This window comes from Corvus cornix, chromosome 1, assembly GCF_000738735.6.
Source record: "Corvus cornix cornix isolate S_Up_H32 chromosome 1, ASM73873v5, whole genome shotgun sequence".
Lineage (NCBI taxonomy): Eukaryota > Metazoa > Chordata > Aves > Passeriformes > Corvidae > Corvus > Corvus cornix.
The window spans coordinates 60,858,643-60,885,473 of NC_046332.1; the positions used below are offsets into that span (position 1 = coordinate 60,858,643).

At 35.7% G+C, this 26,831-nt stretch overlaps 1 protein-coding gene across 4 annotated transcripts in view; it reads right to left on the reverse strand.

The window, feature by feature from the left end:
• DIAPH3 (diaphanous related formin 3) overlaps positions 1–26,831 on the reverse strand; it is a 210,197-nt gene that overhangs the window by 74,789 nt on the left and 108,577 nt on the right. For all 4 annotated transcript variants that reach the window (XM_039568562.1, XM_039568574.1, XM_039568565.1 and 1 more), the window contains 3 exons: positions 26,020–26,149; positions 12,565–12,689; positions 2,797–2,961 (listed from right to left, as the gene is read on the reverse strand). In XM_039568562.1, the coding sequence (XP_039424496.1) occupies positions 2,797–2,961; positions 12,565–12,689; positions 26,020–26,149 (420 nt within the window). The remainder of the gene's footprint in view (positions 1–2,796; positions 2,962–12,564; positions 12,690–26,019; positions 26,150–26,831) is intronic.

The window sequence follows — 26,831 nt, forward strand, 5'->3', positions numbered from 1 at the left end:
CAAAGCAAAACTGTACTTTCACAGTGACTACTCCAAAGTCACCTCTGTGAAATTTGATACATGGGGAAGAGGGTAGAAGCTTCCTACAAAATGCTAAAGTTTTTGATTGAATTAATTTTAACAAATTATTTGCTGATTTTCAGACTGGGCATTCTGTAGAATAAACTACTGGATACAATCCAAATGGGACTTGGTACTTGACAAGTACAATACTGGCAGAAATTACACACTTTCCTAACAAAGTGACCAAGGAAATTTCTACTTTGCACCTACTATTTCCCCAAAAATAGTATCAATAGGACTCAGCCTCTGACCGAAGTCATTCAAATGTAGATGTCTATTCTCTCCAATCACACTGAACTAGTGGGCCTGACTTAATAGCTCACACCTTCAGATGAAGTGTGGATTGGATGCTTTGGAGTATCACACCTTGCCCTCAGCCTTTTTGTAACAGGAAAGTGATTTTCCACAAATTCGATGTCACAGCTTAAAAATTTCAGGCTGATGATGTCTTGGGTACTATTTAAGACACTTCTCCAGGATACTAGGTGCCTCTGTTCTTCTGTCTCCTTTGAGACATCAGGTAGGCAGCTCTCCAAATTCTTAAATGAATTAAATGAATTAAATATGCATCTCCCTTGACTAAAACACAAGATTAGACACTCAAACTCACATACAGATATGCCCTAAGGCCAAATTCTATCCTACATGTCCCATGTGTTTTCAACACGAAAGGTAAGTGAAATGCCAAGACCTAGATTTTGCAAGAGGGAAGCATTCTTGGGTTCTCTCTTGTGATTTCCAGGGTCATTTCTAATTTTCATTGAAGTATTTGCATCATATAAAGGAAAAATAGAGTCTAGGGAACACTTGGTTGCTCTTCTTCGGGTTCTTGAAGTTATGTCTCTGCTGCAGAGCAACCTAGTGCCGATAGGAGCAAGGAGTTTCTATACCCTATGATTAGCCAGATTAGCCTACTCTTGGACAGAAGAGCTGTTGCCTCACGGTGTCTTCGCTCCCTTTCCTACAACTGGATGAAAATTCTAACCATTAGACAATTTCTTCAACATGAAAACTACTTCCAAGGAAAGGAATGAGCTTGTTAGCACTACCCATGATGCTGTGAAAGTACAGAGGGAGATTAACAGACATATCCGATACCTAAGATGTTCCACTGAGTGTACCAGGAATTTGGCTTCAGAAGCTGAAGGCAAGATGCTTCACCCCTTTTTTCTGGATCTGGCTAAGTAACTGTACTCTAAATTTGGTGCTCACAAAGTGCAAATAATAGTTGTCACAGCTATCAAGTAACACTGAAATATGAAGTGCAGTTCAAAGTTAGCTATGAAACTGAAGTCTAGGGCTCCAGATTTAAACACAGGGATTTTTTAAACTTTTTAATACATTTTCATTAATTAAGAATTAAAAAAAAAAAAAATTATAAGTAGGAAAATACTTCATGTAGATCATCAACTTTGCACAACAACAAGTTGACTGAACTTCAATCTCCCACACCTACTGGTGATGAGTGGTCTTTTAGTTTGAGCTTCTTAATAATCCAATGACTTTTCAGCACTAAATTTACAAGCCTTCTGAACTTGTAAATTTTCCAAGATAACAATCACCTTCAGTTTCTGTCAGTAATCAAGACCAATACTAAACAATCCTGAAAATCAGCTCATTTGTCTCACGCTAGGCATCTCAAAAATCTTTTCTGAAAAGCCTCAAAACTGAGCAACTACTCAAGATTTTGGTTAGCGTCATTGAGTGATAGGCGGTTTCATGCCTTACCTACACAACTTTTTTATATAGCCTTCAAACTGTGCTCTGCAAGACAGAATTATTAATTTTCCTCAAGGTTTCTTCTATCATGCTCATCAATAATACCTGTTTTGAAGCATTAATTATCTTTATGACACTGCTGTGAAGTAGAGGCTAGCATCAGTGCTAATTTTACAGACACAGAGAAGAAATATGGGAAAATTAATGCAAAGCACAACCACTTCCTTAGAGCCTCCAACTCAATGTGAACCTAAGCATTTAGAATTCTACAACATTTACATGGGAGGTATGGTTTAAACATCAGAAATTAAAGTAATAAAAATATTTTGTAATATTTATTAATTTTAAAATCAGACTACTGAGTTTCATATTAGGCACTGATCAAGTTAGGAAAACACAATCAATGCCCCTGTTGAAAAATCTGGCATATGTAACTTGCCAAGCAAAATTATTGAAATTGAATAATTTCTAGGCTTTTAGTTGTTAAACTCTGAAGTAGCACAGGCTTAGTAATCATTACATGTTCCAAATGGTTGCTAAATATGGGTTCCAGTTTAAGTCCTTTCCTCACAACTGATGGACATACAAATTTCAAAGTGTTTCTCAGTATCTGTGAAAGAAGTAATTTTCTCTACCTATATCTTCAGACCTGTCTGAAATCATTAAAAAACCCAACCAACCAAGTAAAACCAAACAAGACTGGGAAACATGCAAGAAACCTAAATAAGTGTGTTGTAATGATAAGTGTCAGGCTGCAATGAGGAATAGGTGGCAAAATGACTAAGTGACTCTTTCTACAGACCTATAGGCATTAGTTGGATCACTCCTCTAGATTTTGTCACAAAACTCATGCTCATACAATATTCCTGCAGGAGTGTAGTAGTAAGTTAAGCCATGTAATCATAAGAAGCCAGATGTGACACAAATCAGCTTATTATCCAAATTCATTCATACAGATAAGGCTACAAAATATAACTTCTAAGAAACATTAGGCATAAAATAAACATATTGTACCATGAACATGATCCTGAAGTTGTTTAAGTCCGTTAAAAACTCCTCCACTGAAACTTTCTTCAGGTCAATGGCATAATACCCCATCACGTTCTGATAGAGTTTTTCCATGTTCTCATGCATCCGTGAAAGTTTCTGAAAATCTTCTTTGGCATGAACTAGGAAGCTGTACACTGCTGTTAAGGCTGTAAGAATACTCAGTGAATCCAGTCAAACACACTGCTTTTACTTAACATTGATTTGTGTGCCATACATATTTTTTGTTTCATCAAATAAGGACCAAAAAAATTCCTTCCATGTTGTATATAATTCCTAGCATTTACTGTGTAAACTAGGCCTCTGAATGAGTTCAGGGATTTTCATCAAAATACCTCAACCACTTTAAATTTAAAGATTATTCAATTACTAAATAATTTCTTATGAAATGAAATGAAATGAAATGGAAATGAAATGTATGTAACTAATCTTACTTCAAGCACCCATGTAGTTTATCTAGTATCACTGTCTCCTTATTGCAGCTAAACGCCTAGGTATATAAATTATAAATTCCATGGAATTTAGGTACAGATACCAATAATTAACCTGAATATCAATAAATACCTTAGTTCCTACTAAAATTAGAGTAAAAATAGAAATATTGATAAACAGTATTAAAAGTAAAAACTACGAAAGATAAAAAACTTCATCATAACAGCAATGCATTTACTTATGTTCCCAGAGGCTGCATCAGGTATTTATGCTTTTTCTAAGGCTATTTACAATGTCAATACAACTTAATTAAATTAGAGGTGAAAACAATAAAACTATTTATATAAAAGAGAAACCGTTTATAAACAGCATCAAAACACTGCATAACACAAATGAAATAAAAACCCCTATGTTTATTCAGGACTTCCAAAAATGTAGTTTGCCAAAGAAGCTCAAAGACAAAATACTCTACATAGACATTTCCTTATGTTGAGCAACTTCAGGATGTATGTACTTTAATGGAATGGTAGCTAAACAAATATTTATGTTCCATTATTTTCGTGCTGTAGTACACACTACAAAAGACAAGAAATAGCCATTTTATCTTTACTCTCAATTGTCTACCTCAACTATTGCAAAAGAGAATTTACTGCATTTGTACACTTTCTATCACAGATTAAATACACTATGGTCATTTTATGAAGCACAGAATTTTTAATCAAGTGCACGAAAATCTAGACCAACAGAATAGCAGAGGACCTGGCACTTTTTCTTAATAAACCTCACATCACTGGCCTCTGTCCATTGACCCAGGCTGCACAGATCCCTCTGCAGAGCCTTTCTATCACCAGCAGATGAACACTCCCACCCAACTTGGTGTCCTTCGCGAACTTGCTTCAGGGTGCACTCAATCCCGTTGTCCAGACCATCAATAAAGATGCTGAACAGGACAGGCCCCAATACTGAGCCCTGGGGAACTCCACTAGTGACCAGTACCTATTAACAATTTAGTGCTGGATGACTGTTTTCACTCTTCAGGTTTTTTGCAATGCACTCCTCTTAGTTTTGTTTAGAGGCTGAATTCCATTCCAGTTTCACTATTAAGTGCCCTTCTGGTTTGTTACGGCCGCTTTTAAAATAGCAAGTAAGAAGTTCATGGTTTTCTTTTTGTGATTTAAAATCCAGGCCAGAAATTCACACAATAATGATCTCAGATATGTGCAGGAAGGGAGAAATAATGCACTTTCACAATATTCTAATTAGTCACTAGTGGACACTAGCTGAATCTGTAAGTGCAGAACAGCCTCCACTATGACAGTCTTGTAAAAAAGAACTAACAAAAGTCAAGATTTCAACAATTTAAAAAGACACATCTTCCATCACCCCTCAACCACCTAAATTCAGACTTTCTCAACATGGCTCTTGTGCCAGTACAAGCTTCTTTTCATGCTTTTAGTAACTTCACAAGATGCAGCTCGTAAGCAGCTTCAGACTGCCTGTGCTGACTGGCTGGGAACAGCTCAAAGAGAATTGATGTTGCCAGCCCTCTTTTCTTCTGCATCAGTTTCAATCTCCTTTACTTAGCTCCCAAGATGAGCATAGCACACAGAAAACTGATCTTTAGATCTGAGATTATTAAAAATTATTAAAACTCTTAAAAAGCTATTGGTAGGAAAGCGAAGAAAGTTGATGAGAGGTTTGTCTTTAAATGCTGCACAAGGACTATATAAAAAAGGATTATGAGAAACAAGACATGACAAAACACAAGCTAAGACCATCAAAAAAAATGTCACCAGTTCACAAAAACGCAAACAAACCAAAACAATAAAAAAGGACTGAAACTAGAAAAAAGAATTCCTACATCTGGTTTACTTTTGATCCTAAAATTTAGGATACTTATTATTTGTGATTCTTAGATTATTAACAGATCTTACTAAAAAATAGTTTTTTGCAATTATGAGGCTGCTTATTTCCACAGAGTGAAGGGTAAAGGAAAATCAGATAAATTGGTTTTGCTGTCTCTATGTATAAATGCCAAATATTAAACATTCCAGTATTTTCCAGTTTTCTAGGAAGAAAAACAACCAAAAAAAAGGATGAAATTATCAGTAAAATGTAGACTTCATCTTGTAAATTCCAGACAGTATCCTGAAAAGAAAACTTGGGGAGCAGGGGAGGTGAGAGAAAATTTCTGATATTCTTCAAGACACAGCTAAATTACAGCTATGCTAAAAGAGTCCATATAAGCTGGTTAATTCTATACTGTTAAAAACTGACCCCCCCTTGAATATCTGATGCATAATTTTAAACACAAAGTACAGTACGCTGACAAGATGTTTTGCCAGACACAATGAATCCTGAGATTTTTATTTTCCATCTGGTGCATTATGGGATACCCCTAAGATGTTGGCATTCTACTGAGACTGTGCTTCAATTTAGGTATTTTTAATAACTCCTCTTCCTTTTCTCCTTAAATATGGCTTTTGTTAGCCAGCTCCAGCTAAACTGGAAACAACAGGGAATACTACTGAGTACAGCAATCCCAACTGTAATTATTATGAACAGGTTGATACATATGCATTATCAACTACACAATTCATTGGTTTTGGATGAATGAAGACACAAGTACAGCTGAGCTACAACACAGGTGGGAAGAAAATGAACTGAACAAGTTTGGTATTTGTTAACTTTTTCTGAAGTGGCTTTACTTCATGGACTGCCTTTTTGGAACCACTGGACTACAGATCATTCAGCTAATTAATGCACAGCTGAGACAAGTTTAAGATCTGTGGCAAAATTTCTAACTGCTGTATGTTTGGTCTTGCGTATTCTGGCAGCTCTCTTCACAGTGAATTGCTTCTCTGAAATTTATACTGATTTTAATATACTGTGGTATATAAAATACTAATACAGTGCAGCATATCGAGCCCAGTAAAGGCAGCTATTACCCTAGAAAAGATAATGAATAATGTTAATCTCAACTTCTTCTTTAAAAGACCCCAATATTAACCACTTCTTTTTCAGCAGAATCTTCAAAAGGGAACTGAGACCGCCACTATACTAGATGACAACAATCTCCACAAAACATGGCAAACCTTTTGAAGACTGATGCAAAAAGACTTTGAGGTCACTTCAAACCATTTGAACAAATGATTTTCTATTAAGAGCAAGTGGTGTGAATGCCGTAGGGCTCTGTTAAGGATTTCCCACATTTTGGGAAAATGGTTGCAATTGTCTGAAAAATAGATGTCAGAGAGACTTCTTTCTATATACATATAAGCAAGGTTCAACAGAAAAATTCTGCATCTGAATATAATAATTCAAGAAACACACAGAAATGTTTAGATTTTTAAATTAGTACCTTCTGAAGAGTACTTGTCAAATAATACCTTTTCTTTGATTCACTCCTACTTATCTCTGTTATTCTACTAAAACAAATTGGCAGGTATTTGTATCACACAAAGCTGCTGCATTCACTGTGTATATATCATATATTACAAGTAAAACCAGTGCTAGCTGTAATATATGCCCTAAGTCCAGATACTAAATGAATTGTAGACTTTAATTAAATTTACCAAAAGCTCTATCTCATTACCTGTCCACACACTAAACATCTTGATGCTCTCTCAAAGAGAGACATACAACCTTTTTTTACCTGAAGAGCTCAGGTCCTGTAATCTTCAAAGTCCTTAGGATGCAAGGACATCTTACAGATTCAGTTTATGTTGCACAGGGGGAACTTCAAACTATGAGGTCAATTAAGTAACCAACAGTTTGGAGGTAGTAAGTAGCCCCTTCCCTGCAGCTGAAATGGGTTTCTTCTACCTCACTTGGTAGTGAAGGCTCTGACTCATTTAAGTCCCTTTTCTTCCTTCCCTTTCTGCAGTGTCAACAAATCAAATTAAATAGCAAAGGAACAGCGAATTGATCAAAAGAAAGAACTTTTTTCCTAGCTGAAAGGCAGCAATCAACTGATTGTCTCTCAAGTATTAGTTCCGTAAGTTTCTGTAAAAGAACACCATCAACACTACTTTTATCACTAAGCTCAAACTTTCTCAGCTGCTGCTTAAAAAATCACAAGATGGGAGTTGTACTGATAAAGAGCATGTTGACTGAATCACTTAATTAAAGTTTTAATATGCAATTTAAATACTCTCCATAAACCCACTAAATTTTTATTTTGAACATACAAGTGTATTTTGTTCACTGTGCTTTTTATGGAACATTTAACTTGATGGATTTAATACGTTAGATCAATATCAATTCAATATTCTTTGACTTTCCTAATTAAAGGAAACAGAAGAATTGCAATAATAACTATTTCTTTTCAGCTAGCATACACATGATGGCTCACAAATTAACACAATCTAATATATAGGAGAAATATTCATAATTACAGATTTTGTCAATAAAAGAGTGAACCAACTGTGCATATCTCTGACTTCCTAAAGAAACAAGAATGCTAATCAGTTCATTAGGGGGCTTTGGGTTGTGATATTTAGCAACAGGATGTAATAGCCTGCTTGTCCATGGAGCTTAATTGTACTCGGGATGAAAAATTATTTTCAACAAAGCACTATCCTTCCTTTTTCAGATTTCCTGCTGGTTTCTTTTCATGAGCTGCATGCTTTTCAAGACATCAGCACCATTCAGATTTCCTTGTCATAGGAATAAAAGTAAAGACAGTTCCAGGTTTCATCATGCTGTGCAGGATTATCTAACCTTTACATCAAACCTTTTCTGCTTCGTAATTTATTGAAGTTCCTGTTTTTCTAAAAGTGAGCTGCTTTAATTAGTGTGTTCACAGACATGACTAGAAACCATATGCAACTATGCTGTTTAGAAATTGCTGTCTGTCTTCTGGGTCAGGTAGTAGGTGAGGGCAAACTACTTTGTTCATAATATTTACTATTCAAAATACTGTATTTGAATAGTCTAAAACAATGAAATATACAGTATGGCTGGTGTAAGGACTAATAGAGCACAGCTGCCTGTCTCAAACACTCTTTAGGCCACAGAAGGACTTTGCCATGAGATAAGCACAGAAGGGAGTAACAAGATGTTTCCAACTCCAACGCCTGGCAAAGGTGAGATCTGGGTAGCACATCCTGGTTAACACATCCAGACAAAAATTCCCACTGGCAAACTGTGGAAAGAAGCAACTGCAAATACACATATCACTGGTCAAACAAAGATCACCCCAAGTTATGTGACAGATGGGCAGCTGTGACCACTGAAAATGCCCCTCCCCAGATATGCCTCCTAGGGATTAATAAATTAAGCCATTGTGACAGGAACTCAAGGTAAGATAAAGGCAGTACTATTATCTGAGCATTATCTCAGACCTAGGGGTGGGTTAAGAGAGCTGGGGGAGAAAAATGGATCACTGATAATGGACACAAAGAATGCAGAATTTATGGTTCACAAGGAAATCCAACTCAGCAACTGTGCTGAAATCAGCTCTGACTGGGTAAAAGGTAATTAGTTTTTTTGCAGGGGAATATCACAACCCACTGAACCAAGAATCACACCGACTCGAAGAGAAAGACAGCACGAGACTAACTAGCATTAGAAGCAAAGGAATCATTTAACCAATACAGGAAGAGAACTGTGTAGCCAATGAGCATTAATTCCTTTGTTTGCTAAAATGTAAAAATAGTGAAAAGTTTTGAACCACCTCAGGACACACCACCACCAAGAAGCCCAGGGCGAAGAAAGACCAACAGCATGCCACTGGATCGACGTGTGGGGACTATCTCCTGCTTTACATCTCCCTCCCTTCCCCCCCCTCACCCCCTTTTACTGTTAAATAAAATGTGTATTATTGACTTTAGCATATGGTCTCAGGTCACTAATCAGATCGTAACAGTTGGTTTTACCTGTACTGATTTATTTTAAGTAGGACCAAATATTTATTTTGCCTGTTTCTGACAGCAGTCAATACCCAACAATTAGGGAAAACAAGGAGGAAAGGAAACTTGGCAAATACAGCATGATAATTCAAGTGGTGCAGTACTCAGTTTCTAGCATTCTGCATGTTAGTCCTTCTGAGCTAAAGCTACTCTGGACTGCTGTGCTTAATAGTTCCTGATGTACATTCTTTAGCTACCTATCTCAGCCTTATATGAAATTCATTCACATCTTCGGTTTAATTGTCCATTGTCCAAGAAAACATTTCTGTTAGTATGTTTTAAGCAACTGGACAGTATTTCACATGGGACACAAAGAATATACTCCTCTCTTTCCTTCCATAGGGGACACAAAATTACAAGTATTTTTACTGTATTGTCTTAATTTTCTTGATTTTCCACCATCTGAGTATTACTCTATTAAAATATCCCATATGCATAACCTATTGCCAATTGCTGCACATTGCCCCCATTCTCTGCCACATCAGTAGATATACACTACACTTTTTGAGCTGGGGTAATGGAAGAACTGATGATGTAAGAGTATTGCTGATTTTTATAGTATCTTATTGTTTATGTTTTCTGCTTGCTCTCAACTGCATTTGTTCCCGATTGTTCTAATAAGAGTGTTTCTTCTTCAGATCTATTACTCTATAATCACTGAAGTTCACTTGCTGCTTTGTCAGCATCTGCCAGTATCTCCCTTTAACAACAGGATTTTTTTCAAAGACATTAATCCAGAAAAAAAAAGTAATCAAACCACTTTTTAACCTAAGAAATTTCTTTCCTTAGAAGTCTTTGTTAAAACACCTTGTTGAAACATGGATGGAAATTCAGTTATGTTCTACTGACTTCTTATATTTATTTATCTGCATGCTGCAATAGACCTGCAAAGGATGGTTTCTCTTTATTATATTTCAAATAAATACACGTTCATTTTGTATTTAGTCTTCATCAGTTTTCTTGGTAGAGAAGCATGACTTGTAGACCCTCCTTGTAGCCCTTCTAAAAAACTTATGGGCTTCTTTTCAGCTTTGACCTGGTCTAGTGAAAATTGTTCCTGCCCACAGCAGGGGGGTTGAAAACAGATGATCCTTAAGGTTCCATCTAACCCAAATTATTCTACGATTCTTCAATTCTATGATTCCTTTGTGTCTTCAGCTAGCTTAGTTCATGTAAGAATCTGTAGTCCATTAAGTTTATATTTGAGTTAATTTTGAATTTTTTTCAAGTGTTCTGTGACCACTGTTTACTCTTGGGCATTTATTGCTATTTATTTTCTATTAAGAAAAAGAATTCTACTGATTCCTTCATTTAACATCATTATTCCATTTAAAATATTACACAGTAGGGTCAACTGAAGTTCTCCCTAGAGAAAACTGATGCAAAGAACAAATTTAACTTTATGGCTATGACTTATCTTCTTGGCAGGCATTGATAATCCATGTCTTCTCTGGCAGGATTAGAGCTTTTGAGATGGCTGAAAAAGACGAAGTGTAGATCCTCCTTTGCATTTCCTAAGATGATTGCTATCCTTTTTAAGTGATCAGTAAAGTGCTCTAATGGTCTTCATATATGGGAATAGAATTTCAATCCCCGAAAAAATTATGCTGTTTATTGACAAGGTCTGTCTACTTACTCTGTCTTAAATACAATTTATAACCTTTTATCACAGTATTCCAGTCATTTCTGCTAGGAAGTTTCATAAATGCCCAAAATGTCAGTAACACAAAGGGAAATGAGGCATCCTACATAATCATTTTTGGATTTTAGATGTTTAGTATTAGCATATAAGTACATCTTTATTCATCAACTTTTCTCTTGCTCTCCTTCTTAAATTTTGGGAGGATTCACTCATTCTCAATTGAATTTTGCTAATTTATTTCTTATCTTTTTCATAACTACATGTCAAAGGAAAGCTGTATACTCTCTGTTCCTTCAAAATCTAGTCCTTAGCTAAAAAGTGCAAAAAGTTAAGAGGGTATTTGAAGTGCCTGCATCATGACTATTTTGGGTAGATGATTGTTGTAGGTCCCTTCCAACTGAAATAGTCTATTCTATTCTAACAGATTCAGAAGGGCCTGTCCTTTTTCATAGTTCAGACTTTTTAAAAGTGCTTCCCATTCCTAACTTCCTAGACTAAATATAATTTTCCAAACAAAACACAGACTTTTTAAGTCCTAGCAATATTGTCCAAAAGCTCTCATGGATATATTTTCCTCTACCTTCCTGGCAATATTTGATCTCTTGCCTTCAGGACCCATATCCTAGTTCTCCTGTTGTGCTATCTGTTTCTTCAGGGACCAAACTTACGTTTCGTACTGTAGACACACCATGCTGGTGGTGCAATACATCTCCCAAAAACACATTGAGCTGAGAAAAAATGGCATCACCACCAACAATAAATAGAATAACCTCAACAACGAAATACCCAACCTTACAAAAAATTAGTACCAACACTGGAAGGTTAAGATAACCCACAGTGGCCAGAGAAGGCCTGAAGCTAAATTGCAAACTCTTAGGTTGCAGTGAATCTAATGAAGACAGAACTGTCCCTAACACAGGAAAAACCAGTACATGCACTCAGCCTCAGGGTCCCTTGCCATGTCTTGTGCAATAGGATGAGATGAATCAAGAGGACCGTGTCCTGAGTCCCCCAGCCTCTGTACATAACAAAGCAGTCTTCCAGCTAGGTAACAACCTAACCATGCATGCAGAGCAAATTTCAACCTGTCTGCTCATATTTCTGCTTCCAGATTAGTCTTGGTGCTAAGCATATATGGCCAGCATTTGCTAAAAGAATGTTTTTTTTCCTGTTTAAATTATTACCTTCATGTCACTAGCTGTTCTTATGAAAGACAGGCAGTAAAGTTGGCTGCATGATTTGGAATAAATAATGAGAAAAAGAATTTTTTCAAAAATAACACCAGAAAACAGTTTTCATGAGCTATGAATCTCATTTCTGAAATAACAGAAATTTTCTGGTTCTGCGGTACCATGTATAAAAACATTCACAATGGTAATGCATACACAAGAAAAAAAAAGAGACACAGGGTGACAGACGTTTTTCTAAGAGACTCTGACATAAAAATACCATGTAACACTAGGGTGCTTAACATTCCTATTATAACTGCTTTTCACTAAGTTAAGAAATTCATATACAGTGTAAAACCTGACAGTAAGCATTTTTTTCCTCATTCATTCCACTTCAGAGGAACCCTTTAATTGGACTGCTCATGTATTTAATTTTTGAGAGGAAAAACAAGCTATATTTTTCAAAAATACACGCTACAAACTAGACAGAAGTTATGCAAAGAAATTTAAAATTTAAAGCAATGCAGTTAAACTACTTAGGGATTTTTGTTCTGTTTTTTAAGAGTGCTCTAAAGGATATTGACATTTTTGCTACAAACTTATCGTGCTTATCTTCAGGAACTGGAAAAGTCTGCAAATCCTTCTCAAGCTGCTGAAGTTGCCTCTCCATATGTTTAAGGCTCTTCTCCAGGTTTTCTGCTGAGACTAAAATACACAACATTCATTCTGTTAACACACTAAACAAAAACCATAGTTTTCAAAATACACAAGTTAAAACCTTACCCAAGTCAGCATACTACATTGTTAATTCTGAAATAAAAGCACACTGAACAAATTACAATGCAAGATGAGGAGGTCACGCTACAACGTTCAGCTCCCCTTACTTAGGCAGATTTCTTATTCTGATTAGATGTATGCTGTTTGAATGCTGTATTTTCATTTGTTTTTATGCCCAAGGTTTTGCATTGCAATTAACACTCCGTTTTAAATAACCTGAGATATACATATGCCAGTCTGTCTCTTCTGATTAACCAAAGGACAAGTTTTCAACATATTCGAAGAACCACAAAGCTTTTTGCCATCTCATTCTGTTAGAACAGAAAATATAAACATTTGTATGGAAGATCATGAAGAAAGTAAGATTCTCAAACACAGAAAATGGGGCTATTAAACACCTATGCATGAAACCTAAACCTCAATTCTCTACCACTATGTGTGATAAAAAACTCAACAATTTGTCAGAGCAAAAGTGCTTGCCAAGCACTTGAAGGGGTACAAGAGAGCAACACATGGACTTAGGTAAAAAAAAGGAGTGGAGCTGAAACATCGGGGATTTACAGAAGGATGTAGAAAAAGTGCAAATTTTCTTGCCAGGAAAAGAGAACTACAACTTTCATCCATTTGAAGCAACACATGTAAAGTGGAAAGCTTGATCTGCAAATAGCTGATTGAAATATCAAGATGACCAGGACCAGAGTAATCTGAAGATAACTTGTTAGCATGTATTCTATCTTAGATCTATATTATTGCCATGAGTTCAAACTTAATTCTGATTATTTATGAAGTCAACTTTAGTTAAGTTTGATAGGAGCAATATATAAAGATGTAAGAACACACTGGGAATTCTAGTCTAATGAGGGTTTTTCTCTTTTTAATTATTTATTTAATTCATAATATACTGTACCTGTAAAGGTATAGTTACCTTCATCTTCATCTTAAAAAAAAAAACCTCCTTGGAGAAAGTCTGTGTCCCTATGTTACTAGGATCTGTAGTGGATCCATAATTTCATCTACCAAATAGTTATGTGAGAGAAAATATAAAATACATAGTATAAACACAATTCTCTGATAAAAGCCTGACAGAGACCCCAAATGACCAGAGTAAAATGCTGCATAGCAACTACAATCCCATTCATAGCAGAATGGTTAACACAACTCTAAAATGATCCATGGCAATGGGACAAATTGCCTCATAATCACCATTTTTGAAAGTCTCTGGTTACTCAAAAAACAGTTTCTCAATTGTATGTTAGACTTGCAGATTTTCACTCAGCAATTGGTAAACCCAAATCATCACCAGTTAGGCCAGTTGGCTTCAGTAATTAAAAAAACTGCTTTGTTTGGGGAGCATAGCTAAAATTAGAAGCTGACAATATTGACTAAGACAAGTTTCAGTCTTCACTGGTCCCAGAAACAAACCGGATTTTAATAGAAAGTCATACTTCTGCTGTCATGAGAAGCATCTGAGGGTTTGGCACACACCATTTTAAGTCACTGATTTACTTAGAAAGCTGCTACGAAACGCAATTACAACAACTTACGCCTAATGTAATTATTGATAGGACTCTTCACAAGACCATTTATCTTGCATAAAGAGTTCATAGTATAAATTAGTGTGACATATACCTATAGTACATATAGTCATATACATAATGTCAAAATCATGAGAGCTGGCAAGTAACAGAGATTTAAAAACAATACAAAAGCCCAACCCACCAAAAACTCCTCTACACCAATTGCAGGTGGCAGCTGAGTAACACCTACACTATTTTACCCAGATGAGAAACCCAGCAAAATAACTCAGTGCCTAGAGCTGATTAATAGGTTCTGTACAAGAGATTTTAAAGCTCTTGCTTCCAGAAAAGCCAGTTTTTCACTCTAGTACTTCAGTTTTTTTGACACTGAACATTTACATATTTGATCAAGAATCTTTATATCTGTATTTTGCCCTGAAGAGGTTTTTTCCTCTGTCATGATCTTAAATTGTTTTAGAACTTAAGATTTCAGCAAATCTTTGCTTTTAGCATTGTAAAACTATTAGATATATTTCCCTTTACGACTGTATTTCTAATGATAGCCTCAAGTAAAGGCTAGTTCACAATATGCTGCTATTAAGTTTGGTACTGTTGTCTTTGCAGCTTTCAATTTAGTGAAAACAGATTAAAAAAAAAAATCAAACCTCTAAATATAATCAGCTCTTCCAAAAAAAGATCATATAAAATACTTGCCAACCTTTTATTGTGTCCCTTTGAAAGGCATGGTATAAAATCTGAAGGGATATAGAAGAATGGCAGAAAAGGGAAAAAAACTCGTTAACTTTAACCCCTAATCCTGGAAGGATTCAGAAATAAACCCAAGCCAAACTGAAGTACACAACTCATATGCTAGTTAAAAAACAAAGTCAAACCCTGGGGTTTTGAATGTTAGAGAGCCCACAAAACCAAGCTGTTCACTGAATACAATGCATGTGTGCCTAAACAATCTCCTAACTTACACCCAATCATACCCCCAAAACTCCCAAAGCTCTCTTCCAAAATGGCTCCTGCTATTGTCAGCAATAATTAGATTTCCCACCATCTGCTTTTTATGGTTAAAACAACTTCATTCTTAGGGCTTCCTCTTCTGAATCTGTTTTTTCTAATATTACAATTATTCCGGAAGCCTCTTCAACTGCTTCTCTTTTCAAATATTTCTGCACAGTATTTCAGGTGATGACTCACCAGCCCTTTAATTTCTGCATTACAATTTCTCCAGTTCTTCTGGGAATACCTTATCTGATTAACTTCCAATAAAATATCCTTTTTTTCTTGGCCAAAGCCCTTATTACAGTATCAAGATGCATGATCTTGTACTTCATGCTATTGATTTTAATTTCTTTTATTCTGCTTCCTCAGGATCACTCAGTGATGACAACCCAATACCCATCTCATCTGGCAAACTATCTAACCCTGTGTCAGATACAGTCATTGGTGCAATACCACAATTTTATATATATTTTTTTGGCCACATTCCTTTTAAGACAGTACTTTGTTTCTTCTACTTTTTATTCTAATGAATATTCTCCCTTTGTACATAATACCAAGTGCTTTACTGAAGTCAACATAGATTTCATGGGATTGAAAAAAAAGAAAAAAAATAATAACCAAAGATAGCAATAAATTCAATTTTATTTTACGCTACTCTGATTAACCTCTATTGTGGATTATTCTTTCCCCTGTAACTTTCATATCAATAAAGTCAGATAAAGAGATATGGAATTGCTCAAATCACTCTTTTTTCAATTTCTTAAATACTCTATAGTAAGACATTACTACAGCCACAGCAAACTTGGTAAGAAATGTACTTACTAAACTTCTAGTTTTATCTCAGTTACCTCAGGATGCAGAATATGAAACAGGTGTTTACAGTATGAGAATACAGCACTCTGATTTTTTTTCTTTCAACAAATTTCTGTGGAGACTTTTTGCTCCACTCTGTCCCATCCCCAGATCATTATACTTGCTTAAAATTAAAACAATATTTCATCTAGCTTTGAAATTTTACCTGTTTTATCTTAAATACTAGAAATAATTCTCCAAAGTGAAGCAATACTCACATGGTCTCTCATTTCTATTGCTGCAAACCTTTTGCTACTTTTTGCATCAGTTGTTATTTCAGAAATCTTACGTGCCCATCCTGTATGACAATTTGCTTGGCTGTTGCTATCTCCTTATCATGATGCTCTTCCTCTTGCCTACAGGTACTTTGCTTCCCTTGTGCTATTATGGCCCCTTTATTCTGAGAGAGTAACAAACTGACCTCTAGCCTGATAGAGAAAATTATACCATATTATTTAAAAAAAATCTGGAAATATACTATTGGTTTTGCCATGTGAAAATCACACTGGACTGATTGAGTTTACTGAATAATTCTCTAAAATTGTCCTCATACTATTAATGCAGCATTTAAAAGTGAAATTAAATGACAAAATATAGCCCAAAGCAGCCCAATAACGAACAAGAAAAACCCCACCCATATTTTCAGGTGGATTTAGAGCACTAACAAAGAAATATTACAGAGGAAAAGTATTGAGGGTTTCTGCAAACACCAGCAAAGATCTGAAATATCCATTAAGACTAGCATAAGATCTACTCAGATACACTCAGTGTCACACAGCACTGAAAATACAGTATTTATGCTTTTTTTCTCCCAAAATAATGATTTCCCTTGTCTCTATAGCAATTTCTTGGCTTTCTTGCCTTTCTTTCCCCTTTCTTCTTTGTGCATGTGCGTGCCTAAGGTGCATACAACACTCTTTTTGAGATCTTTTTTCCCTCAAAGCCCTGACATTGCCACTGGCTCTTTAGCATTCAGTCTTTCCCTTCTGTAGCCAGACCAGACTTCAGTTGCACACATGAAAAAAAGCAGCTAAGTAGGATTTTTGTCGCCTATTTTCAATTCAAATATGAGCACACTAACGTAGTGTAATTGCTAAACGATGTGGAAGCATTTTTGTACACAGTTCAACAGTAATAATATTACTATCATCAGTAGTAATAGGCCTCAGATCTTATAGCAGCTATGCCCTGTACTACCTCCACAAGAGCCCTGGCCTGCTGGACTTGTTATAAACTTCAAGAACCTCCTGAGTGAAATGCAGTCTGACACCACATCTCTTTTTATAATGTACGGTTTAAGCTCAGAACTTGTAAATATGGGAAACAGCTGAAGACAGAAACACCTGAATGACAATTCACTGTTGTCAGTTATTCCTCACTGAGCTGCTACCAAAAGAAAGAAGCAGCTGCTAACACAAGCAGGAAAAAATGGCCAAGCAACAGGATATGGCACTAGCTCCGAGTAGAGGGATCAAGGTCCCCCAGCGTTGCACAGCACACAGTGATATGGTACAGTGGTGGACCAAGATCTGTCAAGAGACAAAACCATCTTATAAAAGAAATGAAATTCAGAGGGAGCAGAAAGAAGTCCCTTGCATCAGTTGCAGCTTCCCTTGCTGAAGAGTTCTTGAGCCTCCTCACCTGCTTCCTTGGGGACTCAGACCACTAAGTGCTGAGCTGACTGCAGTGTGTTGTACACTTGCAGATATTTTAGGTTATAATTGTGAATAACTAACTGCTTTGAATATGCAGTGAGAGTGGTTAATAATGATTCACAATGAACTATTAGCATGAAGGGCAATGAAGATCAGTCTAGTAGTGTTTAAAATAAAAATTTAAAAGTGGTCACTTTTATCAGTCTTCTACCCAACCTCGCCACTTTAACTCCGTAAGGTACAGAGGTAGCAAGACACAAGTCTACATGTCCATCTAAATGCACTTTGCACCTTCCTACTCATTAAGATTAAGCTTTCTTACCTTCAAGTGTCTATACACCTGCACAATGCATTCAACATTTTTTTAATTGCCTTTTCCACCATTTTAAGGTTCCTCTTGCAATTGATTTCTGCATCACCCATTTGATATTTTTTGTCTTTCAGTAGATATCTACATTTTTCCCCTACAGAGTATATAATTTTGCTTTATTCTCATTATCACTTAAAACATCAATGAAAACTTTCATTAACATCCAGACATTTATACCCCCTTGACTGAGTATGAAATTAGAAGTACTGAACAGCTTTATCTGAATATTGGACTGTTTACATATCTGTCTACACCATGTTTAAATAACACATGGCTCAAGGACTGCACCAGGTATTGGCCCTGATCCGCCACTTAACAGGATCACCACAAGATGATAGAGAAAGCAAGCTACTTGCACAGACTACTGGCATACTTCAATATCATATTAGAAACTGAAGCACTATTTTGGTAAAAATGTGCAAATATTCAAGCTCTTGCTTGGTATTTGATTTGCTAATTAATGCTTGTAAAACATGCATATATTTCTATGCCTTAAAGAAACAGAGTATTTCACTTAGTTTTTAGGAGTTCATGGCATAATCAGAACTCAAAATTACTTGTCACATAACACTTCTGCACATAACTTATAGCCACAAACATTAAAGAGATTATTTACAAAACAACAGTATTGCATATGTTCCATTGGCTCTTAAAGCTATATTTTTTATATCATGAAATGCACTTACCAAAAAAAAAACCCAAAATAAAAGACAAGGTACAAGGAGGTGTGTTTAACTACTCATTTTCAGTAAGTTAAATTTATTATTAAATGGTTCAAATTAGAACATGTAAGAATATGTCAAATCTGCAGTGTGCTGATATAGGACTTGTGTCCCAATAGAGCAAGAGTTGTTGATCCATTACAAGTATAGACAGCACTGCAAAAAACCATGAATAAATACAAAAATGCAGAACTATTTAAAGGTTTACTTTAAACCACATCACCTTGAATTCCCCTTTTCAAATATCCAATGCTCCTGGTATGCTATCTTAAATATTGGAGTGGCATATTTTTGTCTTAAATGGTACATTTCCTGTAAATAGATACGAATTTTTAGCCTAAGATTTTCAAAGTTAAAAGCCAACTTTTTTTCAAATAATTAAAAAAAACAGTAGCCACAAAATAACAAGCTTTTTCAGTCTTGTGAAAGAATCTCTTCCACACAATTTAGAGCTTGAAATAGACTTCTAACCTAAGAACTGCATTAATGGACAAATATTTACTTTGTAACTTCCTCTATTGCTTAGTACTCTACCATATTGCAAAATTAGTGACTAAAACCATTATGTACTTTCTCAGTCTTGACATCAAACAGCAAGAAAAGAGATGACTTTCAAAAACTTTTTCTTCCTTTTAAACAGCAGTATCTCAATCCTCTTTTTCCATATGGAATTCTTCGTCATTACTTTGCTATACTTCAGTATTTATTTTAAGGCTTTACAGTTAATATTTCTCGTTTGAAAGCCAAATGAACTCAACACCTATTACTGTTTATTTCTTAAGCCGTAAAATTTTGTGTTTTCTATTTTGAGCATCATTTATACAATCATCATTATGAGCAATCTATCTCTGTCTTTAAGAATACAGATGCTTTTTTTTCCACCAACAAATACACATTTTTTTCACTTGTTTTAAGGAATGCTTAGCTTGTTTAGCTGCCTCTAGACTAACTTATAAGAGTATTCAATAGCTAAGGAAAATATACACTGGCTTCTTACCATATAAAGGAAGGCATAAGATACATTTGATACTTTTCTTGGGTAGTGTCTTGATATGCAGCCAAGTGGCTTAGAGAACAAGAAACTAAAAGTTCTCAAAGCTGCAAGGAATAAAGTGATTTTCCAGTCAGCGGACTTCTCAAAATGGACTTCTGGTTTGGTACCAAGACTCCTGATTATAATTCATAGCCATCATTCTTGAAAACTATCATCTGAGGTAGAGAAATCCCACACATAACATTAAAAAAAGGGAAATTAACTTTGCATTTTAAAAAAGGAATTCTCAAACAAAAAAAAAACCCTCAGATAAAACTGTTTCCCTATTAGCTCCAAACACTTTTTGAGGTAGATTTCTGAATGGGCTACCATTCCATAGAATCATAGAATAGTATGGCTTTGAAAGGACTTTAGATCTTCTAGTTTTAACACCCCTGCCATGGGCAGGGACACCTTCCACTAGATCAGGTTGCTCAAAGCTCCATCCAGCCTGATCTTTAACACCTCTGGGAATGCGGAGTCCACAACCTCTCTGCGCAATCTGTTCCAGTGAGTCACAAGCCTCACTGTGAAGAATTTCTTCCTAATGTCTAATCTAAACCTGCCCCCTTTCAGCTTAAGGCCATTCCTCCTTGTCCTGTCACTACACGCACTTGTCAAAATTCCCTCTCCAACTCTCTTGCTGGAGATCTCTTTAGGTAGAGGAAGGTGCAGTAAAAGTCTCTCTGGAACCTTCTCTCCTCCAGGCTGAACATCCCCAACCCTCAGCCTGTCTTCACAAACAGAGGTACTCCAGCCCTCTGATGATCGTCATGGTCCACCTCTGGACTCATTCCAACAGGTCCATGTTCTTATGTTGGAGGCCCCAGAGCTGGACACAGAATTCCAGGTGGGGTCTCACAAGAGCAGAGTAGAATGGCAGAACCACCTCCCTTGACCTGCCCACCACACCTCTTTTGATGCAGCTCAGCTTACACCTTGTGGTTGGGATTACCCTGACCCAGGTTCAGGACCTTGTACTTGGCCTTGTTGAACTTCAAAAGGCCCACCTCCCAAGCTTGTCCAGGTTCCTCTGGATAGTATCCCTTCCCTCCACTGTCAACTGCATCACAGAGCTTAATGTTGCTGGCAAAGTTGCTGAGGGTGCACTTGATCCCACTGTGCATGTCACTGACAAAGATGTTAAATAATGCCAGTCCCAATACCAGTTCCCTGAGGAACACCACTCATCACTCACTGGTCTCCACACGGATCTTGAGCCATGGACTGCATCTCTCTCAGTGTGACCATTGAGCCAATTTTCTATCCACTGACTGGTCTATCTATGAAATCCAGGTCTTTCCACTCCAGATAAGAATGTTGTGCAGGACAGCAGTCAAATGCTTTGAAAAGACCACATAGATGACATCTTTCGTCCTTCCCTCATCCACCACTGCTGTAACCTCCATCATAGGTGGCCACCAAATTTTTCAGGCATGATTTGCTTTTAGTGAAACCATGTTGTTTGTCACCAAACACTTCATTATTTTCCATGTCCTTTAGCCTAGTTTCCAGATGGATCAGCTCCATTATTCTGCCAGGCACTCAGGCAAGAGTCAACAGATTGTAGTTCCCTGGGTCTTCCTTATTTGCCTTTCTAAATATGAAAGTTATGTTTCCTCTTTTCCAATCAGTGGGAACATCTCCAGACTGCCATGAATTCTGAAATATGATGGACAGTGGCTTACCCACTTCCTTGGCCAGTTCCCTCAGGACCCATGCAAGTACCTCATCAGGTCCCATGGACTTACGCATCTTCAAGGTTCCTTAAATGGTTGTGAGCCCAGTCTTTTACAGAGGGCGGTTCTTTGTTCTCTCAAACCCTGCTTTCAGCTTCTGCACTGAGTCTATTTCACACTGTAAGTCTGCTATAGGAACTGAGAAATCTGTGTCATCTGCAAGATAGTGAAACCATCTATTGATTTTGGTGCTGATAGACTATAAGAGTATGGAGTAACTCATGAAGTGTGCAATGCTTTCTGAAAGCATAGAAAAAGCAACCCAAACAAAAACAATCCTGACAGCCTGAAAATAAGAGCCTGTGAATTTGTGACCCAAATCAAAACAAAAACCCAAGCAATGTATAGCATGAATATATTATTTAATAGTACTGAGAAATTTGCCACTGACTTAGAAACTCTCTAATAAGAAAAAAACCCCTCTCTTTATGACATATAGAATGCTTACAGCATATATATTAATATTTGTCTCTCATGCTATCCTAATGATTTTAAGTGTTTTAGGTGGAGGTGTCCTATTTTTCATTAATATAGTTTAAACTTCACATTTTCAATTTGGTTCCTAGCTTTTTTTATTTTGAAGTGAAATTAATTATCTATGGAAAAAAACTAAAAAGTTTCAAAAAAGAGAAAATGAATACGTTACTTGTAAAGCTGTGATGGGTTAATGTCTTTTAGAGAAAGGAAAATCCGCAGCTTTATAGTGTTATTACAATATGAAAAACTCAATACACTATTACCTGTAAGGTCTTTGTAAATTAGAGTCAATCAAGTAAAACAGCAGCCTGGATAAATGCAATATAAATCTTTACAACACCATAAAATAAGAAATTAGTAAATTGTACTGAATTACCAAAATATTTCTTGTCTGGAATACTAACAGAAAAGCAGGAAAGTGATTATGTTTGAAAGAAAAGACAGCTTTAATTATATAAATCTTCAGGAACTGTCATATCTGTAAGCTCATTAGCTGCAAGGAAAGTTCCTCCTGCTGATCTAAGAGCACTTAGAAAACAGGATTTGTTATACTTCAAAGTAAAAAGGTATCTTTAATTCATGTACTGTAACAGTGAATTAAATCTACTTCTAGTATTACAAAAGTAAAAACTAAAACTTCAGCACACAATTGAAAAAAACACCCCACAAATGAAATATCTTAAATACCCTGAAGCAAACTTCAATTGCACAGGTCACATGTCCCTTACTGTTTGCCTCTCAAAGTAAGATTTAAAAAAATACTCTTTTTTTACATACTGCGAATATTTAATAATTTATAAAATACTAGAAAATATGTTAGCTTCACCATTAACTTGGTGCAGTCACTTGTCGCTGCTCTTGAAGTCTTACAAGCTATTTTAACAGCTTACTGTACGATCACTGGACAATACTTAATGAAATGAAAGAAGCAAGAATGTTTCGTCTGAAAAGGATAAAAAGAAAATGAGTTGCTGAATGTTGTAATGTTCTAATGCTCACCATTTTGCATAAGAAATAACTTGAAAGAGAAGTTTTAAGAATGAGCAAGTACAAAACAAAAAAAGATACAAGGCATGCTACAAATGGGCTGGGTGATACAAGGACAGTCATGTCAAGGAAGAATTCTAAAAAAAAAGCATCCTTTAAGTAGCTTGTTTTGAGAAACCTGTAGAAGACTGAACAATTACTTGAAGGTGATCAAGCCAAAACCAGCAAGTGCACAGCATAGTTCCATTTTTATGTATAAATATGTATGTTCAAGTTTTCTGTTAATATTGTTCAAATGGCATTTACACATCTTTCTACCACATTAATTTTGATTTATAATTTAAAGGACACCTGCAAATAATACTTTCATGCCAGATATAAAATGTGAAATTATTGAATCTGAAGACATGGATATGCAGACAGCTAATAAAACCAGTTCAATAAAAACTAGCTTGCAACAAAGGTATAGGAGAATAAAATATTCTTACCCAACTTCATTGATTTATTCTTGGGAATTACTTTAAAAAATTACTTCAGAAAACAAAGTTCAGTAAAACCATGCAGGGAATTTAATTCCACCACCTGTACAAAGCCCTAACCTTTGCCAGGACAAAAGCTAGAGAAAAGGATTTAAAATCAAGTACTGGACCAAAATACAACCTCTGTGGTTCAGGGAAAAATTGAACATTATATTAACATGATACAAAAGCAGAAAAGAGTGCTGCTGTCTCCTCACCCAACAACTTTGAGGAACAAATCAGCATATATGTGAATAGAACCTTTCTACTGGATGACAGGAGAAACCCAGGCTGACTTCCTCCCTTCTGTGCTATCAGCAGCCTGTAACCCTTAGATGTAACATTTGGATCCAGCCGTTTTCCAGATTCACTGGAAGTGTAAACTGCCTCCCTGAAATGCAAACCAGGATGGATTATTTCTGCTAAACCCTAACTTACAGTATCTTGGGATGGAGGAAATGCTCTAAGCCCATAGTATCAAAGTTCTGTTCTAAAACAAGTATTTTTTTTCTGGAATACACATATTTGACTACATAAAAGATTTTTGATGACTTCCCCTCTGTCTCAGCTCCTAGTAGTCATAATGATTGCTTGTAGTATCTGCTATGATTTCCCAGCTCTCTTAGTCAACTTGTCAGACTTCATCAGCCTATCAGTTACATGAGACCATTATGGTGGATGTGACTGAAGAGATTCACAGACTTTCTTTTTAACTGACCTTTTGGTAAGCCCAAGCAAAAACAGCCACTTCATTAAAAATTTACTGTACAAAAGTCAGTGCATATTAAATCAACTTGCTTCATAGAAATGTACTTTTGCAGGAGTACTAAAAGGTTCAAAAAACCTCCACGAGTTACAGTTTTTGTGATCTGCTGGGTTTTCCAAAATTCCAGTGCAGCAGGAATCTTTCAAAAACAGAGTGGAGTTTTGCAGGTAGGGAAACAAGTGTAAACAAACACACTGGTACACTAATCCGTTAAGTTATTCTAAGCCTTTGTCTTTTTCATATGGTAAAACTGAAATGCAAAATGCATCTCATAATACACTGTGGTAAATTCAATATATAAACTTGAAAACATGATCATTTATTTCCATCCTACCTCCTACTGAGATCAAAGACTCAACTAGTCATTAGCAGATGCCTAAAACAGAACAGAAAGCCTGGGCTAACTGATAATTTTACTGGCTACTCTTTGAATGGTCATTGATTTAGATCTCAGAATTCTTCCAGAAAATAGTCAGCACTGTCAGACAAGAAGACTGTCTACACTGAAAATAATGCCTTCTAATAAGGATATAAAAAATTCAACCACAATACAGACAAGAATATATTAGTAATGAAAAAAAAATCAGTGACCAGTTAACAGTGAAAATAATGCCAAACACACTAAATTTATACACAGAAGAAACTGTTTCTATTACCAGTACAAACAGGTAGGTGAAGGGCTTGAAGCATTTGACAGCTATTTAAAAATAATTTAAATTTTACAGGTTATAATGCATCAAGTAAACTTGGAAACTTTATGAACCAGAAAGTGAACTCTGTGTAAGGGACCACTATCTCAAGTTCTCTATCAGAGGCAGGTTTTGCAAAGCTGTAACTTGTGGCAGGGAGACTGACTGAGGCATGAGAGTGACACTCTACAAAGTAATATAGATAAACTGTGATAATTTCCGAACTGACATAAACTAAAAAAATTTTAACTGAAACAGACCATCCAATCATTTTTTTCCTTCAAGAGTAGGACAGTGATGAGGTAGCATCAATTTCTACCTTCATGCTTAGTCTGTTTAAATTACTTAAACTGGTAAAATATGGAAAAGGCACTTTTAATTAAGAAATTAATTGCAAAAAACTCTGCTGCTGCTCATACAAAGATTTCCCATATTCTGTATTGCATGATGAAACAGTACAAATTTTTCCAGACTTCAAATGCTACTGTTGCACGAAAAACATACATGTAGGGAAGACAAAACTATTCTATGTTTTGAAAAAAATAAAATAAAATTAAGTGATGCCATGACAGCCTTCCTGCATGTCTGAATTAGAAGACAGTGAGTGATACATTTACCATACAAAAGATTGAAAATTGGAATTAAGATCTATTAACAGGAAAGAACTTTTAAAAGAAGTTCAACTTGGAAAATGGTTCTAGAAGATATGTTAGAAGAAAGGTAATGGGAAGTCCTGTAGTAAATGTTAGAGGACCAAACAATAAGTATGGTTCAAGACCATTCACAGCAGCTGAAATTACTGATTTGTGATATTGACTATTAATATCTAATTTTTAAATATTGTTAGAAAAAAGATAAGCATCATCTCACACACAAGACACTGTAATGTGTCAAAATCAAAACTTGAGTTAGTCACACAAACCTTTACTAGCTTTGTCTAAATGCTGAAAATCCTCAACAAAATTCAGGACATCCTGATAGCTTTCTTCACACACTTCTACGAGAAAATGGAGCAATGTTGTTTTCTGGTCTGCTGATTTTGTGTCCTTCAACTGGGCAGGAAAAAGAAAAAGAAATGTAAAAACACTGAGAAAAACTTTATTTCTGACCATTTTAATAATTAATAAATATTAGTAATTATTCATCCAGGAAAGAAAAGAACAAACTGTTAAAGTAGTACATTTTTTTTCAAGACAGCAATGGGCTGCTTAATTTCTCCCCTTGCTAAAAATCCCTAGAAAGATCACACTAAATATTTATTATCTACGCAATATTTGCGGTCAGTATTCAAAAACAGTATACATATTTCTTTCAAAAATGTAATTATTTTAACAATACAGCAATATTTGCAAAACTGTGAATAAGCACATGAAAGTATAAAAATAAAAATCAAAGTTGATCAGCAAAATCTGACTATACATAATGCACATATCCACTGCATTACATGATTTCCTTCCTTATGTATGAAATCAACTCTAGCCTAAAAATATTTACATAGTGGAAGCCACACAACCTCAACACGTACAAGTTCTTCTTCTAGTTATCAATTCTTAACACAGTAATTAAGAGTTCATAGGTCTCGTTGTTTAAAAAAAGTTAACTTCAATAATTCTTAAGCATAAACTTTTCTTTCTGGACTCTTTATAGATATAAAATTATTTTCAAGCCTGGCCACTTTAAAACTTGCAGCTACTCATGCAAAAACGCTAACAATTAACAACTGACAAACACTCC